Source organism: Sorex araneus, chromosome 9 (assembly GCF_027595985.1).
Source record: "Sorex araneus isolate mSorAra2 chromosome 9, mSorAra2.pri, whole genome shotgun sequence".
Taxonomy (NCBI): Eukaryota; Metazoa; Chordata; class Mammalia; order Eulipotyphla; family Soricidae; genus Sorex; species Sorex araneus.
The window spans coordinates 36,642,892-36,663,005 of NC_073310.1; the positions used below are offsets into that span (position 1 = coordinate 36,642,892).

Below are 20,114 nucleotides of genomic sequence, written 5' to 3' on the forward strand. Positions count from 1 at the left end.
AGTGCAAAGAATATGAGTTCTTAAATTTAACATATACATTTCTTTTTTCTTTCTCCAGGCTCAGACATTGTTCAGTGGTTAATAAAGAACTTGACTATAGAAGATCCAGGTAAATTAACAATTTTAAAATTGATTATTCTTATTGTGATTAATAAAATAAAATTTCTTGGGACCAGGGAGATAGTATAGGATATAAGGTGCTTGCCTTGATGTAGTCAACCTGGTTCTATCCCTGGCACAGCATATGGTCCCCTGAGCAACACCAGGAACAACCCCTTGAGCACCAACTGGAGCAAGCCTTGAGCACAGAGGCAGGAGTAACCCCTGAGCACCTACAGGTAGGGCCCAAAATCCCCCAAATATTTTCCCAGGGTCAATATGACAAAAACTATACTTAAATTATGATCAATTTTAAACGATGCCTTATAGCATTTATAGACATTTTTATCATTCACATACTTAACTAAGATTTAGTATGTTTTTATAGTTCTGACAAATTTTATATATTATAAAACTTCACTTTGGTGGCCATTAATTAGTTGATCAATAAATAACTATCATAGATTGTTTTATAAGTAATTATTTGGTAATGATATTTTCATTTATAAAATACATAAAAATAAATATTAATTTACCAGTTTTTAAATGTATTTTTCAATATTGCTATTTGTAATTTCAATTTTTTGTGATGCCTTCATGGTTTTTCTAATGTTTTTAGTAGCTCTTTTTCTGAGGTGGCTATTATATTTATTCTACAGCAATAAATTTATTCCCAAAGTTTGGGAGCAGTTTCTACCATGTTTTACATGCTAGAATTATTCTTATATATGCAATATATTCAAATGAATATATTTAACATATTTAACTATTTAAAAATATTTAAAAATATTATATAAGGGGATGGAGAGAGAGCACAATTAGAAGAGTGTTTGCCTTGTAAGTGGCCAATGCAGGTTGAAGGGTTCAATGCTTAGCATCACATATGTTACTCCAAGCACTGCCAAGAGTGATCCCTGAGCACAGAACTAGGAGTAAACCTTGAGCATACCTGGGTGTGACCCAAAATTCAAAAAGTAAGCCAACATAAGGACTGATCAATGGTTGGAACTAACCACAGATGTGTGAGGTTGAGGATAGGTAAGATAGAGAAGAGATTACTATGACAATAATAGTTGGAAATGACCACACTGGACAAGATCTGAGGGTTAAAAGTAGGTAAGGGATATTCTTGATGACCTTTCAGTATCAATATTGCAAGCCACAATGCCCAAAAGGATATATATATACATATATATATATATATATATATATAGAGAGAGAGAGAGAGAGAGAGAGAAGAACAAAAGCTCCTGCCATAGAGGCAGGCATGGGGTGAGGGTTGGGGGTGATGGGAGGGAACCTGGGGCACTGAAATGTACACTGGTGGAGTAATGGGTGTTGGAATACTGTACGACTGAAATCCGATCATAAACCTTTTTTTAATGCTCTAAAAGATAATAATAAGGATAGAGGTTGAAATGTAAGTCAACAAACAAAAAATTATATGAGAGTCTCTGCATGTGCTTAGTATTTAATTATCACCACTACAATGATAACAGGATTTTTATTGCATAATTATTCACTTTCTGTTGATGTGTTGGTGGTTTGGTGATTCTTAAAAGACCTCCAGTTTATGGTGTTAAGGGGCTGTGCAGTGCCATGGATGGAACCCGGGCCTCAAATATGCAAGGTACCTGCTCTACTGCTGAAGCCACCGCCAAGCCCATTATTCACATTTAGTATTTTAATTGTATGTAGAATATCCTATCATAAGTTTATTTCATACAATTTGTAATAGAACCTGTTCATTTTTTCTTAGCACTCCTGTTCACACATTATATCATTAGTTAAGAATGATATTTTGAGCAATTTTGTTAAATCTAAAGTTGTAATAAAATTTACATTCTTCAGAAATTATCAGGCACCAATAACTTTTTAACATTTCCCTTTATCATGTGTGATCCTTGTTTCCTCATGCAGGAAACTTCACTAATGATTAGCACATTAGGTGATGCAGCCAAGGTGGGAGAAAGATGTACTCTACCCCTCTCAGTTTTATGAGTGCCTAAGATTAGAAACAAGTCTGACTGTCAGTCACAAATATCAAAATAATTATATATTTATATGTTGTTCATAACACCCATTTACTCCACCTTTCTTTTTCTTATCAATGTATTTCTTTTTTTTCTTTTTGGGTCACACCCTGCGATGCACATGAGTTACTACTGGCTCTGCACTCAGAAATTACTCCTGGCGGTGCTCAGGGTACCATATAAGATGCTGAGAATTGAACCCGGGTCAGTCGCATGCAAGGCAAACACCCTACCCGCTGTGCTATGGTTTCAGCCCCTCAATCTGTTTCTTAAGATCCTGGTAGACCTTGAGAGGTACCCTGTCATTAAAATTAGGTGATGAAGTTTTTAAAGAAGAAGGCAAGCTCAAATTCAGACTCAAGTACTTAATATCTCTGATGGGGCTGGAGCGATAGCACAGCGGTTGGGCGTCCGCCTTTCACGAGGCCGACTCGAGTTTGATTTCTCCGCCCCTCTAGGAGAGCCCGGCAAGCTACCGAGAGTATGGAGCCCTCGAGGCAGAGCCTGGCAAGGTACTCGTGGCGTATTGGATATGCCAAAAACAGTAACAATAAGTCTCTCAATGAGAGACATTACTGGTGCCTGCGCGAACAAATCGATGAGCAACGGGATGGCAGTGACAGTGACTATCTCTGATGTATTAGATGTATTATTTCATATCAATGCTTTTCTTTCTGCATTCGTAAAATACTTACAGTACTCTTCTGTGAAATATGGATGGATTTAATTTAATTTTTTGTCACACCCACCTTGCACACTATACTTTCTCTGCAGCGTAAAAGATTTCATTTTTTTAACTTTTTAGTTGAAACACTGTTTATGATTGGATTTTAGTGATACAGTATTCCAACACCCATCCCTCCACCAGTGTACATTTCTTAGCACCAGTGTCCCCAGGTTACCTCCCATCACAACCCCACCCCCTGCCTGCCTCTATTCTCCTCTCTCTCTCTCTCTCTCTCTCTCTCTCTCTCTCTCTCTCTCTCTCTCTCTCTCTCTGTGTCTCTCTGTCTCTGTCTCTGTCTCTCTCTCTCTCTCCTTTTGGGCATTGTGGTTTTCAATATTCATCTTGAAAGATTATCAAGAATATTCTTTTACTTACTTTTGACACTCAGATCTTGTCCAATATGGTTATTCCCAGCTATTATTGTCATAATGGTCTCTTCTCTATCTTACCTACCCTCAGCCCCACACACGTATGGTTTCATTTTTAAAATGAGCCAGATTATTTTCAAATTATGAACATTTTCAAGTATATTCTGTCAAGCTAATTTCTGTACCTTTTTGTGTAAAATTAATTTTTATTATAGCTTAGGTACTTATGATAATTAAAAAACTTACGTATTGGTATATAAAATCACTACACCATACTGCCAACAAAGTGACTATGACCCTAAACCACTGTCCCTATGTCTCTTCTAGCCTGGTTTTCTTTCAAACTTCCCTCCACCACTCCTTCACATTGTTTATTTCTGTGACAAGGGATTTTTTTTGTTCAGTACATCTTCCTTTTATTTTGACACGATCCAATATGACAGAGATCTTTCAGTATTTCTCTTTCTCCCTTTGGCCTATTTCACTTAATATGATACTACTAATTACATACTCACTATAGCAAACTGCATTTTTCATCTTTTCCATTCCTTCACAATATTTACTTATGTATTTATTTTGCGGGGATGTAAGGGATTTGAGGCCACACTATGTGGCTTACTCCAGGTGGGCTCAAAGGTCTGGGGATCAAACCCAGGCCAGTCACGTGCAAGAAAAGTGCGCTACTTATTGTACTATCACTCTGGCTCCCTCTACAACTTCTTGATCTATTTATTTGTAGTTAGACACTTGGGTTGTTTCCATATCCTAGCTATTATAGTAAGTACTGTAATAAACATAGGTGTGTAATTTTTTCCACTTTATCTTTTCAAATTAATGTTTTTGCATTTTGGGAGTTGATGTTGAGCAGTGAAATTATTGGGTCATATGTGAGTACTAATCTTACCTTTTTTTTCTTTTTTTGAGAAATCTCCAAGCTTCTTTTTATAGAGGTTAAGCCAAGCAACATCCCCACCAACAGTGAATGCAGATTATTTTCATACTGCATCCCTGCCAGCACTAGTTGCTTTCAATAATTTTATGTAGTTTTTATACTCATCTTCCAATAAAACATATTTCATAATTTTTTATCTATAATTCAGCTACCATTGGATTTGCTTTACCATGAATTGATATTATTTGATTTTTAGTCTAATTTCTAATTCCAGTGAATCACCAGATGAAAAAATATTGAATTTGAAGCATTATGAAAGAAATCACAGATTGAATCCTCATATGTACCTTTAACAAAATTTATTAGTTTGATCTATATCAAAATAATGGGTGTGATGCAAGCACACATCTTGCAAATGTTCATTTTCTGTTAAAACACTGCTTAGCTAAAAGGAAACTAATAACTTGAAAACCGGTCCCAGCCTACATCTTTGATTCATAGCCATAATTTCATATTTATGTACAGGGAGGTTATTTTCATGAGGGATGAACAATCATAATTTCCCTATTTATTCATTTCAGATTATTATCTTGTTATCATAAGAGAGAATTTTTTATTTTTTTAAATCATGGCACCTTGTACATGTTAAATTATCAGAAATTTCTCTGTAAGTGGCCCTTGCCCTCTGGAAATACTTTATTAAAGCATAAAGTAAAAATGTCTTCCAATATTTAAGAAATTGCCTATCCAAAGTAATTAACCCCCAAGGGGTGTGATTTAATCTTATCCAACCTATTAGGAACACTCTTATTTAATTTATTATCTAGCTACATTCATTTATACTTCCCCTATCTAATAATTTTAATACTGCAAGCTCAGATTTTTGAAAGCTTGGCATAACAATTATCAATTACAAAGAAAGCACTTAGAGGATCAGAGGTTAGAGACATAGATTTAATATTGTGTACTTAAAAGTGGATAAGCAGGATTAGCTGGACAAGCAAGCCAAACCAGTTGAGTAGGACCAGCTACAGCAGACTGGTCTGGATGTCATAATAATACCAGGAATTTTTTTCAGGAGGGGAATCACATTCTGTTCAGATCAAAGGGAGAATAAAGAACAATCTGGTCACGATCATGGGAATGATATGGAGGAAGGCCAGATACTGAATTGAGTACAAAAGATAGAATTTCTAATTAATATTCCTATTCTCTTCAAGGGAACTTCCATGAAGAGAAGTTAACTGCCAATATATTCCCATTCTCACTCGGAATTGTCAGACTGGGTCTATTCCCAAGACCAGCTCTAGGTTTCCACCCAAAATGACTGTGTGAAAGAATCAGTATTTTTCGCCATTTTCCTCCCATAGTTCTGTACCTAGCTTTTACATTTGTATTTAAATGCCATAATGCATGACTGCTGTTATTTGATATTAATTGTCAAACCTACATGATTTAAAATTCAAAAGCTGGACAACATACATTAGCATTTACTAACTGGGTGTCCTCATGCTATGTGAATATTTCCTATTTAATTATTATAAAGCAATTATGGCAACAAGCTTCACATGTACTAAATACCAACTGTGTCATGAGCACCATGTTGACAATTTGATATATCCTGTTAAAGAAAAAGAGAGAAATTTTATAAAATGTCAGAAACTGAATACTCAAATGGATAGGTCTCAGATTAATGGACAAAGAAACAAAAACAGTATGGAAATCTAGATGCCTTTTATATAAAACATTAAAACATTCAGATCCAGATAAGAACTTCCCATTTAATTTATAAATGAAGTCCTGAAGTTTAGAGTAGAGCTAAGATACGGATCTTGGATTCATATTCAATGTATCAAACACAATGTCAACACATGTGTTTGTTCTTAAATCAGTGGATACCCTCTTCCTACAACAGTTTCATCTTTTGATTTGTTAAAGGCCAGCATATGCATCTATAAATGCCAGTACTACGCTTTCTGTGTCTTTCTAATTTTCATTTAGTTCGCTGATATTTTACATATTATTTATTATAGTTGCCAATTGCACTGCACTTTATGCACTATCCTCCCATTGTTCATCGATTTGCTCAAGAGGGTACCAGTAACGTCTCACAACAAATTGTGAGACTTGTTACTGTTTTTGGCATATCAAATACATCAGGGGTAACTTGCCAGACTCTGCCGTGCAGGCGAGATACTCTCGGTAGCTTGCCGGGCTCCCTGAGAGGGACGGAGGAATGGAACCCGGGTTGGCTGAGTGCAAGGCAAACGCCCTACCTGCTGTGCTATCGCTCCAGCCCAGTTGCCAAATAATTGAGGTAAATTCTAAAAGCATCTGAAATCTATTTGAATTATGGTCTTTGTTGTTTAAAAAAATGAGCAAGCATAATGATGCTGAATGTATAACTTAAAAACAGTTACCTTTCCTATCACAATGAGCTTGGGATTTCTGTCCTAGCCAGGAAAAAATTAGTAACTAAATATAATGAAAAATCACAATTGCTCTTTATAGTTTCTAGTTCTTCTTATAGTTTCTTCTTTTGAGGTTTTCACTTTCTCTTCATTAACATTTTCTATACATGTGCTAATTAACTGTTCTAGTTTGTTTGGGAAACATAATGCATATAAATTTTTAAGGTAAGAAAGATATAACTTAAGAGAGGGAGAAATTAGGAAGAAGAGATGAGTATAGAGGATTTTGTAAAGTTAAAAAGGTTTAGAACATAGGCTATCTGAAAATACTCAACAAGGCTAGCTGCTGGTCAGAAAATGACAGAGAAATGTAAATTATTATATCTGTTATCCACATGGAGCATAGACCATTGTGTAAAAGCTGTCCATTATCTTTTATTAATGATAAGAGTATTATTTCATCTTCTAGTTAAAAATGAATTGCATTTTGCATTTACTTAGTTAAAAACATCAGTTTTTATATTTTATTATATTTCATAAAGCATTCCTTTGCCTACAGCTAAGAATGACAGGAAAGGATAGCTACAATAGTATATTGTATACAATAATATATTGTATTCAAATAGTATATTGTATACAATAGTATATTATAATAATATACAATAGTATATTGTAGCTATTGTAGACTTAAAGTCTATAATAGTATATAAAACATAATAAAAGGGCCAATAGAAGCTTTGCAATCAAAATGTGATACTACAATAGTAATTTTTTCACATCTTTTTGCTTTTATTTGGTCACAAACCTTACTTATAGATGACTGATTCCACAATAAAAAGGTCACCCTTGAAACAAATGATCAAAGTTATTACAACTGAAGATTTTCTCTATTGAACTGAGCTTACATAGGAAGAGGATTTGGGAGGATCCTTGGAAAATTTGTGATGGGAAGTGAAGTGTGGGGATGGTGTCATGTTGAAATTAAAATGCACAAAATATAATTAACAGTATTATAAATCTTGGTTCTTAAAAATGTTTTATAAAGTTAGAAACAAAATAACTCTAAGGAAATTCAATGAAACAAAATATGTTTTGAATTTTAAAAATTACCCTAGAGGGGGTTGGGTGAGACTCTTCCCCACCCCAAGGGACCCAGCCCCAGCAGCTGAAAACCTTCAGAACTAAACTTTCAGAACTAAACCTCCACCATGTTTCCGGCCATTTTCCACATGGGCTGAGCCTCACCCACAAGTAAACCTACTCCTGGACCAACATCTCATACCTCACACCACTCATACTCCAAGAGTAGCATACCACATTTGATGGAGTTTAAAGTAGAAGGCACTGGTGGAGGGGTGGGTGTTTGATCGTTATATAACTGAAACTCAAACATGAAAGTTTTGTTACTGTAGCTCACAGTGATTCAATTATATATATATGTGTGTGTGTATATACATATATATATGTATATATGTAGGAAGATACTGCCAAAGGCTAATTAAAAAAAAAGTAGAAGGCAACCAAACAAGGCTCAACTCAACAATATTAAGAATCGAGTAATCAGGACTGGAGCAATAATAGAGCAGATAGATTGTTTGCCTTCCATGTGGCCAACCCAGGTTCAATTCTCAGGGACCCAGGGACATTTTCATATTGTCCCCTGAGCACCACTAGGACTAAATCCTGAGTGCAAAGCCAGGAGTACCCCTGAACATCACCAGGTGTGACCCAAAAAGCCAAAAAAAAAAACCAACATTGAGTTGTTTTTAGATTAGCAAAGCATTTTTTTCTCTTTTGTGTCACACCTGGAGATGCACAGGGCTCACTCCTGGCTCTGCTCTCAGGAATTACCCCTGGTGGTGCTCAGGGGACCATATGGGATTCTGAGAATTGAACCCGGATCAGGTGCGTGCAAGGCAAACACCCTACCCGCTGTGCTATCACCCCAGCCCCTATTTTTAAATTTTTAATCCAGTATTTTTATTTTAGCATATTAAACATATTTTAATGATTTTTCTTATTGAATCATCATGCATTATAAGTAGTTCGTAAACTTGAAGCAGGCAATGTTCCAACACCTGTCCCTTCACCAGTTCCCATTTCCCTCCACCAGTGTCTTCAGTTTCCCTCCTGCTCCCAGCCTGTCTCTATGGGAAAGCATCTTTTTGTTTGTTTTAAGACACTGTGATTTACAATATTGTTACTGAAAGGGCATCCTACATATATCTCTTTCCTCCTTTCAGCATTTTGTCCTCTTCCTCCACTACTATCTTAGTTTCCCTTCCCTGACCTAACCCCAACCCTCCAATGCCAAGCTCGGTACTGAAGATCAATGTCATGCTTTTTGTTAATATTATCATCGGTCAATTTTTAGTCCCTTATGATGCTTCTTAATCTCACATATGAGAGTGATCATTCTGTGTCTGTTACTCTCCCTCTGACTGATAGTCAAAAGCATGATACTTTTCATATCCATGTAGCAGCAAACTGCATGACTTCATCTTTTCTTTTTTTTTTAATTGAATCACCAAGAGATATACAGTTACAAAGTTGTTGATGATTGAGATTCAGTCAATATACACATCCTTTCACCAGTGTACACTTCCTGCCACCGATGTTTCCAGTTTCCCTACAGCCTGCCTACCTCACCCTCCTGCTTCTCAGCCTGCCTCTATGGCAGACACCTCTCTCTCTCTCTCTCTCTCTCTCTCTCTCTCTCTCTCTCTCTCTCTCTCTCTCTCTCTCTCTCTCTCTCTCTCTCTCTGTCTCCTCTTTCTCTCTCTCATTTTCTTTTTAGGCACTGTATTTTGCAATGATGCTACTGAAAGTGTGTCCTGAATATCATTTTGCCTTCTTTCATCACTGTTATTGTCCAGGGTGATCGTTTCCAATTCTCATTGTCATAGTGGTCCCCGCACACTCCATGCCCCTTGGTGGCATGCTTTCTACAATGGACCAATCATCCTGGCCCTTGCTTCTAATGTCTTTGCTTATGATTCACTTTCTGTTATATATAAAGTAGAAAATAAAATTCTACTAAATAGAATATATCATGAATCACGAATCACAAAAATCCTGTTAATCACCAATTTCTCGGGCAGGGTCAGTAACCTCTCATTTCATCCTTTTCCTGAGATCTTAGAAGTCTATCTAGACTCGGTCCTCCCAACAATGTTGCACTGGGGGCTCTTTCAGGGTCAGGGGAATGAGATCCAGCTTGTTACTGGATTTAGCATATGAATACACCATGGGAAGCTTGCAAGGCTGTCCCATATGGGACTAAATAGAATATATAATAAATTCTATTAAAAAGAATATATAATATATTCTATTGCATATGTATATACATATATATTATATAGTGCAGCAGGTAGGACATTTGCCTTGCATGTGGCCGACCCGGGTTTGACTCCTCCATCCCTCTTGGAGAGCCTGGCAAGCTACCTAGAATATCCTGCTCACATGACAGAGCCTAGCAAGCTATCCATGGCGTATTCAATATGCCAAAAACAGTAACAACAAGTCTCACGATGGAGACATTACTGGTGCCCACTCAAGCAAATCGATGAACAATGAGACGACAGTGCTACAGTGCAGTGCTATTTATGTATTCTTCAAATGAGTGCAATCATTCCATGTTTGTCCCTCTCTTTCTGACTGATTTCACTTAGCATAATACTATCCATGTTCATCCAATAAGAAAACTTCATGACTTCATTTTTTTCTAACAGTTTCATAGTGTTTCATTGTGTAGATATACCATAGTTTCTTAATCCACTCATTTGTTCTTTGCCACTAGGTGGTCTCCAGATGCTAGTTATTGTGAACATTGCTTGAATGAGCATATGAGCATGTGGAAGTCAATGTGGAGGTCTCGTTCTGTTCAGCAGGGAGAACCCTTCGTAGGGCGCAGCCGAAAGAACAGACGCAGAGCCCGGAGGAGGGAGAAAAGGCCTTTATTCTATGGCAGTTACAGTATTTATACCTCCCTGTTGGGAGGAGGTGGTGCCAGGACCCCCAACAGAAATGCAGGGTGTGGCACGGGATTTCGCTAGTAATAAACAAATGTTGATAGGATAAGATCAGTTAGATTAGGAGTGGCAAACTTTGCTAGGTGTGGCATGGGGTTAGCTAGTGATTAAACAAATAGTGACAGGATAAGATCAGTAAGGTAAAATGGCTCCCTACATGAGCACATTGAGACTCCCTTTCTCTCTGCATCCAGGCTAGCACTCAATTGTTCTTTTTGATGTGTGCAAATCTCTGTAGTGTGAGATGATATCTTATTGTTTTGCTTTACATTTTCCTGATAGTTAGTGACAGCATTTTTTATATGCCTCTTGCTCATTTGTATCTCTTTTTTGAGGACGTTTCTGAGCAACTCTTCTCCCTATTTTTTGATGGAACTGTATGTTTTTTCTTATAAAGTTCTACCAGTGCCTTATATATCTTTCATATTAACTGCTGATAAGTGTTGGGTAAATTATTTTTTCCATTCCATGGGCTGTCTTTGTATTCTGGTTATTGTAAAAAACTAAAGCACGCCGAAGGGCGTGTGCACTCGTGGGCTCTCTGAGAGGCTCTGTCACACCGCCCACGTTCGGTGCTCTGGAACTCCTGTGTATGGGCTGGATCGGGACGGCTGTTGGCCAAGGATAGGCGAGGGAAGAACGAGGACCAAGCTGGTTACTGATTAGTTACCGTTTATTCAATCTTCCATCTTTCTCCTCTCCCGCACTCTTAGCTCTGTCCTCTCTGTGGATCTACCACCACATCTCTCCCTTCACTAGTCTCTCCCCCTACTTGTCTCTCTTCACCTTGCCCTCTAGGCTACACACAGCCAGGTAGCAAAATCAACATAAGAAAGCCTGGCATTCCAAAGCCCTTCCTGACTGCCAGCAGGTAAAATACCGATTAAGGTTTTTCTCCTTTTCTTTGTCCAAGAACTTATTCACATCTGAATACTAGTTATTTTTTGTATGGACATAGCAAGAGACACATTGAGGCTGCAAGGCAGCTCTCCTGGCAGCATCTTTTCACAGACTCAACTACAGCATTCAGGCCAGATTAATCATTCCTCACCCTAGCAGGGTCCAAATCTAGTTATCACTGGATCATGACAACATTTGTCCATGACCAAGCTCTTAACTTATAGTTAAGCATTAGGCACTTTGGCCAGGCCTATCTCGATGCCAGGGTAGCACACAACTCACTGCTTGCCCTGGGTCCGTCCCATCCCTCGTTGGGACCCTGCTTTTGGGGGTGCTAGGAAGTAAGGGCAGCTGAGGCTTAGGTGGAGAGAACAGATGTCCAGGAGGAAAATATCATGTAGAGTCAAATGACTCCCAGGTTACAAAAGCATAGCATTTGCTAAGTCTTCCTGTGTCCATACAAAAGGACATGGCTCTGAATAAACTATGCAAAGGACTCAAGGAGAAGAGAAAAACGATATATACAAGTCAACAGAACATTAAGAAATAAGCTACAAATAAACACAGAGGAATGGGAGCATTGTTGTGGGAGTAACCCAATAAACCTAAACTACCTGAGGCTATGTTATCCTACAGGTTACCATTTCCTCTGAATTGCAAAAGCTTCTAATTTTAATGTAGTCCCATTTGCTCATTTTTGCTTCCACCTACTTGATCAGTGGTGTTTCATCCTTAAAGATGTCTTTAGCTTCACTCTCATGGAGAGTTCTGCCTATGTTTTTCTCTATGTATTTTATGGATTTAGGTCTGATATCAAGGTTTTTAATTGATATTGATTTTACTTCTGCGCATGGTGTTAAATAGAGGTCTGAATAGATGGACTGCACTCATTTGTGGAATATAAAGTAACAGAATGGGAAACTAACACCCAAGGATAGTAGAGATAAGGATCAGGAGGATTGCTCCATGGCTTGGAAGCAGGCCTCACATACTGGGGAAAAAGACAGCTCAGATAGAGAAGGGACCACCAAGTAAAGGATGCGTGGAGGGCCCACTCAGGTGGGAGATGTGTGCTGAAAAAAAACTATAGAGCGAACATGATGGCCACTTAATACCTGTATTGTAAACCACAACACTCAAAAGGAGAGAAAGAATAAAAGGGAATGTGCCTGCCACTGAGGTGGGGGACGGGTATGTGAGCAAGTGGGGTGGGTTTGTGGGAGGGATACCGGGAATATTGGTGGTGGTGAATGGGCACTGGTGGAGGGATGGGTACTCAATCATTGTATGACTGAAATGTAATCATGAAAGTTTGTAAGTCTGTAACTGTACCTCATAGTGATAAATTTTTTAAAAAGGAGGTCTGAGTTTATTTATTTATTTATTTATTGTATGTAGCTGACCAGTTTTCCCTGCACCACTTGTTGAAAGGTGGTGCTTGCTCCACTTCATACTTTTTTGCTCCTTTATCAATGATTAACTGTTCATATATCTCTGGCTATGACTCAGTATATTAAAGTCTAATTCACTGACCTGAGGGTTTGTCTTTGGGCTAGAGCACAGTTGGTAAGGAGTTTGCCTTGCACGCTTGCAAAAATCTGAAAAACAACCCAAGTTCACAAGAATAGATGACTGGACAAAGAAGCTATGGTACATATAAATGGAATAATATGTAGCTGTTAGAAAAGAAAAAAGTCATAGCATGTCATGGTGCATGGATTGACCTGGACAGTGAGTGCCATGCTGAGTAAAATGAATCAGAGAGAAAGGAACAGACACAGACTTATCTCACTCATTGGTGGGATATAAAGAAACATAGTAGGAAAATAAATAATACCCAAAGACAATAGCAACAAAGTTCAGGAGAACTGGTCTTTAGTTGAAACCTTGCCACAGTTGGGGGAGGGAGGGAAGGACAGGAAAGTGTCATATCTACTATTACAATGATAGAAGGAAGTGGTCACTGAGACCAGAATTGGGTGCTGAAAATAGATGACATGCATGATATCCCTTTAGGAACAGTACTGCATACCAAAAGAACTAACAAGAAATAAAGAAACAGAAAAAAGTGCCTATCAGAGGGAAGCCAAGGGACAGGATAGAAACTGGGGACATTGGCAGAAGGAAGTGGACACTGGTGAAGGGATTGATATTTGAATACTCTATGACTGAAACTCAATAATGAATAAATCTGTAACTTTAGTAATTCATGATTCAAATTAAAAAAGAAAATCCTAAATATAGTAATAACTCATTTTTATTTGGCCTTAGTAATAAAGTATTCTGCATATGTGATTGTTTCCACATGAGTAATCTTACCTTTTAAATGTCAATGCTAAGAAAAAGTGTAATATTTTTATCTATTTCTAAAATGACCACTTCCTTCTATTCTTTTTTTTTTTTTTGCTTTTTGGGTCACTCCTGGCAATGCACAGGGGTTACTCCTGGCTCTGCACTCAGGAATTACCCCTGGCTGTGCTCAGGGGACCATATGGGATGCTGGGAATCGAACCCGGGTCGGCCGCGTGCAAGGCAAACGCCCTACCCCTGTGCTATCTCTCCAGCCCCCAACTTCCTTCTATTATTAAATTAAAGAATACTTGATAAAAATCTTTCCTTTTTAATTCAGAATAATCATGATGAATACTTACCATTTTACTGTTGTAGCATACTTAGTATACTTTTTTTGTTACTTTTTCTTTTATATAAACCTGTATTTTTCTACTTTTAAGTAAATTTTTTTCTAAAATGTTTCTCTCTATACAGTAATAGTATTTTTAGCAACATTTGTCTTGATAATGGACAATTGTTTGCTGTAATGTTCAGAATATAAGAAACCATGATTGATAAGAATTAAACCAACCCTGGCATTATTATTATTGCTGTTATTATTATCATTATTATTATTATTATCATTATTTGACTCACTTGACATGTTTTTCCTTCACTTGAACATTATAGAGTATGTTTTGGAGGGCATAAGACTATATTAGACTTTATTTTACCAGGAACCAACCTTCTATATAAGGAAAATATTTCTGTTTTCAAAGTATGTCATAAATATAAAACTAAATTTAAAAAAATACATATTTTCAATTATACCGACATAGACCTAAACAACACATGCCTCTTTTATAACACACTCTTCATCCTATTAACTTTAACTAGAGTGTCTCAACAGCAAATTTTGTTATGCAGAATTCCCTTTGCATTTAAAGAATTTTTATAATGCTCATTCAGGGGTTGGAGTGGAGCAATGGCATGTATGCTTCAGGCTTTAGAAATTACTCTTCACATAGTACTAGTTGCTTGAAAATGGAGTTTTATTTGTTTGATCATGACTTAAATATCTCAATGAAAAATAAACTAAAATTCTATAATAGACTTTTTATTCTACTTAACTGGGTGAGGGATGTGAATAACATATGTACTAGAAGATAAATTAGTGATTATTTTTGCCAAGAAGCATAATGTGACAGAGCCATCTGGTATGCCATTATAGGGAGGACAATCTTGATGGATTACTCATTAAACCCTCCTAACTCTTGGATCTAACAATGTCAGCGGTCTTCCAGATTTTGGCTAGATGAAGGTTGTGCTGAAATTTAGAAGCAGCAGGACCACTGGAAAGTATAACTCTATGCTTATCACTAATGATATGTCTTTTTAAAAATCTTGAGAATTTTATCTCATAGCTACACTAATATTTCTCAGGGTATTTTGTGCAATTATCACCACAATTATTTTTTCCCATAACAAAATGCCTAAAACACCCCCCGTCTACAATAGTATTTTGAGTAGAAAATATGAACATCTGTGTTATTTTCGGAGAACTGAACAATTTGCTCATCAAGGCAGTACAAGTAGCTTACCTTTTTTTACATTGTTTTTCATATTGTGATGTTTTTATTCACATATTTATTCACTTATTCTGCAAACATTGACTCAATAGCTATTCGTGCTATTGATATGCAAAGTTCTAAGCTTACAGTCTTAAATGAAGCAGAAAGCTCATACAAATAAACATGGATCCTTTACAGGAGTCATACTTTATTTGGGAGGGACAGAGAGCACACCAGGCAATTCTCAGGGCTTACAGCTGGCTCTGTGCTCAGGAATCATTCTTAGAGGGGCTCAGGAGGCAATATAGGGTAGTGGGAATAAAACCCGAGTCGGCTGCATGGAAGTTAAGGCAATCATCTGACCGGCTATATTAGCTCTTCAGCCATTGGAAACTGTTTTCTTAAGGTCCCAATAATCTCTTCTATAATTTCGTCCTTTTCAGATTACTCTTTAATCAATGACCTTAAAAGCAGTTGTAAATCTTGTTAAAATGTAGTCCTTAAATAATTAGTGGTTTGATTGACATTTTCATCTGAAGTATGTGGGAGCTAGACTGTTATTTTGTTTTGCTTTGTTTTGTTTTTGTTTGGGTGCCAAAATTTTTGTGCTTAGGAATTCTGTATAAGGCCCTAACTCTGCTTAGGGACCACTCCTGGATCAAACCAAGGTTAGTGGCATGTAAAGTTAGTTTGCGCCCTATTCTGTATACTGTTTCCTCCAGGCCCCAACTAAACTTTTATCTTACTGACACTCCCAACAAAAAATGTACAGAATTAGGGGGGGAAGGGGTGGGTGCCTGGAAAAAAAATGTAGAGAATTAAAAGCATTTAAATTTATCAAAATGAATTTTTTTAGTAAAGTATGGTCTTGATATTTCATTGAGGTTAGTGAAATAGTAATGGATATAGAAAAATTATGCAAAAATACAATACTGTTCCTCCAAAAAAATAGGTGTAATAATTCTAGTTTTACCAGGCAAAACTTAGACTATGATGTAGGATAATTTGTTCTATAATGAATAATCAAGGAGGCTTTATGCAGGTCAAATTATGTTAGTACTACGTGATAAAAATGTTCAAATAACTTTTTATTGACTTGTCCAATGGATACAGGCAATATTGTCTAGGTTCTCTGTATTTTATTTTACTATTTTTTTCTTATTCAAATCCACAATTTAGCACTAGACACTTTTCTCTTCTTTGTTTTATTATATTCAGTGCTGTGCTTAGAGCTCCAAGCTCTACTCTGTATCTGAGTATCTCAGTTTCCCATTCTTATGTCTTCTTCAGGTATCATTCATAAAACATTTCTAATTGTTTCCTAATCTTTATTCATGTTCTCATAACATGACAAACACTATAAGTATCTGCTTATTCTTAGGAACCAGCAATCCTCATAGATCTTCCTACCATTTTAATTTTATAGATTGTCCATGACAAAAATGAAATGCTTAGAAAAGATCAATGTTTTTTGTGATTACTAGAGCTCCTCATTAAAATTAATTAGAACAAATTTGAAAGTAATTTCCCAAAAGCAGTTAAAATAACTCTCACCTATTGTGTGTCTACTATGTAGAAGAAAAAATACTTCAACATTCTTACATATTGTCTGGTTTTTGGTTTAGGGTTACCAGCTATGAACACTGTCAGTGCTTAGGTGCTACTCCTGCCTCTGTGTCAGGGATCACTCTCAGTGGTGCTTGGGAAATGGAACAGTGCTAGGGATAGAATCTGAATGCCTGCATGTGCATGAAAAGTATGTACTTATCTCTCTGGCCCCCTTAAGTGTATTCTTATTTGATTCTCATATCATCCCAATAAGATAGGCCTATTACCTTAGTTAATAAATGAAAAAGGCATAGAGAATCTAAGTAACAAAAGTTAATAGATCCTTTCAAAGGTTTAGTTCTTTCTAAAACATACAATATTTCCTATTTTAAATCATAGAGTATGTGGTTATATAACTATGTAGATGTTAAAAAGCTCTTGACTTTGAGCTAATACCAGACCACAGAGCCATGCTTAATCTCATACTTAAGGATGAGATTCAAATTATAATAATTAGTCTTAAAAATTGTTGATGAAACAAAGTTGGTGGTGGAATTGGTTTTGGAACATTGTATGCCTAAAAATACAGTATGGCCATAATTGTAAATCAAAAAATTGTTCTTTTGTACAAAAAGAAACATTTTCTACATAAGAGTCTTGGTTGGGAATATGAAAAAGTTCGCTGAAACTTTAATATTATGTTTTTCAGGGATAAAGCAAAGAGAATAATTGGAAATTGTTCTTTATTAGTCTTAAGAACAAAGCACTAAATGTCTGAGGAAGAAGTTAACAATTAAAATTTTTGCAATATAATAGAATGCAATGCAAAGCTAAGAGAAACTGTAGTTGAAATAATACATAGTATATAAAATTTAAGAATTATTTATTATTAGCCAATATAATCATTAAAGAGGTAAGATGGCAGGGTTTTTATGCTTAGACCTATAATAGCAAGTAGCTTAGTGACATTAGATGAGACTAAGTGTCAAAGCTCTTTATAATGAATGGGAGCAAAAGATAAATCCATATAGTTTTGAAACTGCTGTAGAACCTGAGAGATAAGTATTATAGTTACTGTCTAAGAAAAAAATACATAAGTTGTACATGATATATAAACATCATTTTAATATATGTTAAATGTATATATGTTAATATATCTACATATATGGATATGGTTATATTATAAACTACTTTCATAGTTCATAGGCTTCAAGCTATCAAAATTATGTTGTTTTCCACAAAAAACACAATAAGTCTATTATCCAAATTTTATTAACTGTTGTTGAAATGGACTGGAGCGATAGTAGAGCAGGTAGGGTGTTTGCTTTGCACACTGTGGACCTGGGTTAGATTACTCTGCCCCTCTCGGATAGCTTGGTAAGCTACCAAGAGTATCCTGCCCGCATAGCAGAGCCTGGCAAGCTACCCGTGGCATATTTGATATGCCTAAAATGGTAACAAGAAGTCTCACAATGGAGACGTTACTGGTGCCCACTCAAGCAAATTGATGAACTACAGGACAACAGTGCTACAGTGCTACAGTTGTTGAAATAAATTCTTGATCATATAAAAGGAACATGATATTATGTTCCAACTACTTTACAAATTACTTGGAAATATAAACTTTGTGATGTTAAAATATACTCTATAGTTCATAATTAGAATACGCTACATACATTAGTAAGGCCTGGACAATTGCAAGGACATTGATCCTTCGTGATATAGAAGCATAAATAGTTATAGATGCTTTAATAATTCCTGATAGCATTTTTAGTAACGATACACCCAATTAGAAAAAATGTTAATAATATAAGGTATCCATGACACAAATCAAAGAATGATAGAACTGATAATAAATCTAAAGTGCTACATAAATGACATAGAATTAATTAAATAAAATTTATTTAATAAATAATAAATATCATTGTTCATGAAGAAATAGTAACATAAAGCAAAATATGTCCCATCTATAAAATAAAAAGCCAGATTCTGTGATTCAGGAAAAACTTCTAACTTTAATATTCCATGAATACTATACTTTTGTGGGTTGTCATTATGAGGTAAGTTTGGTCAATGATCTAGTTCTATGCCAAGATCTAGTTGGTATAGATCTAGTACTTGGTACAGAACTAGATCTGCCATAAAAGATTCTATGAAATAACTGAAAGAAAGAAAAAGCAAAAAACAAAAACTAGATTTTCAGGATGTTAACAATCTAGGTGTAGAATGCACTCAAAATAGGGCCAGAGGGATAGTACAATGATTAAGGGACTTACCTTGCATGCTCCTAACCTAGTTTTGATCCCCAATACACCATATGGTCTCTCAAGTCCTGAGCAGGGCTGGGAGTGACCCAAAGTCCTCCACCCCAAATATGCAAAAATGTCCTACACTACTTTAAATTAGCACTTAAGAAAAGCTTTGATATGCATTTTTGTTTGTTTTTATGAAACAGTGGAAGCGCTCCATTTGGGAACATTAATGGCTGCCCATGGTTACTTCTTTCCAATCTCAGATCACGTTCTCACACTCAAGGATGATGGCACCTTTTACCGGTTTCAAGTAAGTTCAATAAAAGACATTTTAATGGTAAAACAGAATTCTGTATTTTGTTTATTATTTTTACAGAATTTTTGGAAATTTTAACTTATACTACTTTAGTGTAGGCTTGTTAGAAAACAATACATACTATACAAAAAAATTTAAAAACAATAAGCAGATAACGAGTATAATTTCTAAATATGATTTGCTAAATCAAATTGTGTGATGATGAATTACACAAATCTGCTGAATATCTTAATAGAAATGTTGAAGGCAGAAGAATGATTCATCTGTAAATTACATTTAGTAAGAAAGAAATTGAAAATAACAATTAGTTTTGTGACCCCAAAACCATCTTTTATATAAGCAAACTCTCATTAAAGCAATAAGGTAGATTTTGCTATTCTCAATGTTGGGGCTCTGAGGTCCTCTTTTGAGTCTGTGGAGAATGACATGCATTATTATTTTCATGTGTATACTCATCTGAAAAAGAAAGGCAGCACAGAAAACTTGCAAAGTGACAAGAATCATTTGTAGTCTTTTTATATGACACAGTTGCTATTATTATTTTAGAAAATGATTCTGGATTCTAATTTTACTCGTTGAGCATGAAATTGACATTTGAGTTTACAATGAGTTATGTGAAATGTTCTCTGCATTTTACTGCGTTCTACAATATGTTTCATTCATAACTGACAATTGTATTATATCTGACTAGTAGA

At 36.0% G+C, this 20,114-nt stretch overlaps 1 protein-coding gene across 4 annotated transcripts in view; it reads left to right on the top strand.

The window, feature by feature from the left end:
* Window positions 1-20,114, top strand: part of RGS7 (regulator of G protein signaling 7) — a 467,594-nt gene that overhangs the window by 302,825 nt on the left and 144,655 nt on the right. For 3 of the 4 annotated variants that reach the window (XM_004619017.2, XM_004619018.2, XM_004619019.2), the window contains exons 4-5: window positions 59-109; window positions 19,307-19,413. In XM_004619017.2, coding sequence (XP_004619074.1) covers window positions 59-109; window positions 19,307-19,413 — 158 coding nt within the window. The remainder of the gene's footprint in view (window positions 1-58; window positions 110-19,306; window positions 19,414-20,114) is intronic. The other variant, XM_055147307.1, reaches the window with a different exon arrangement.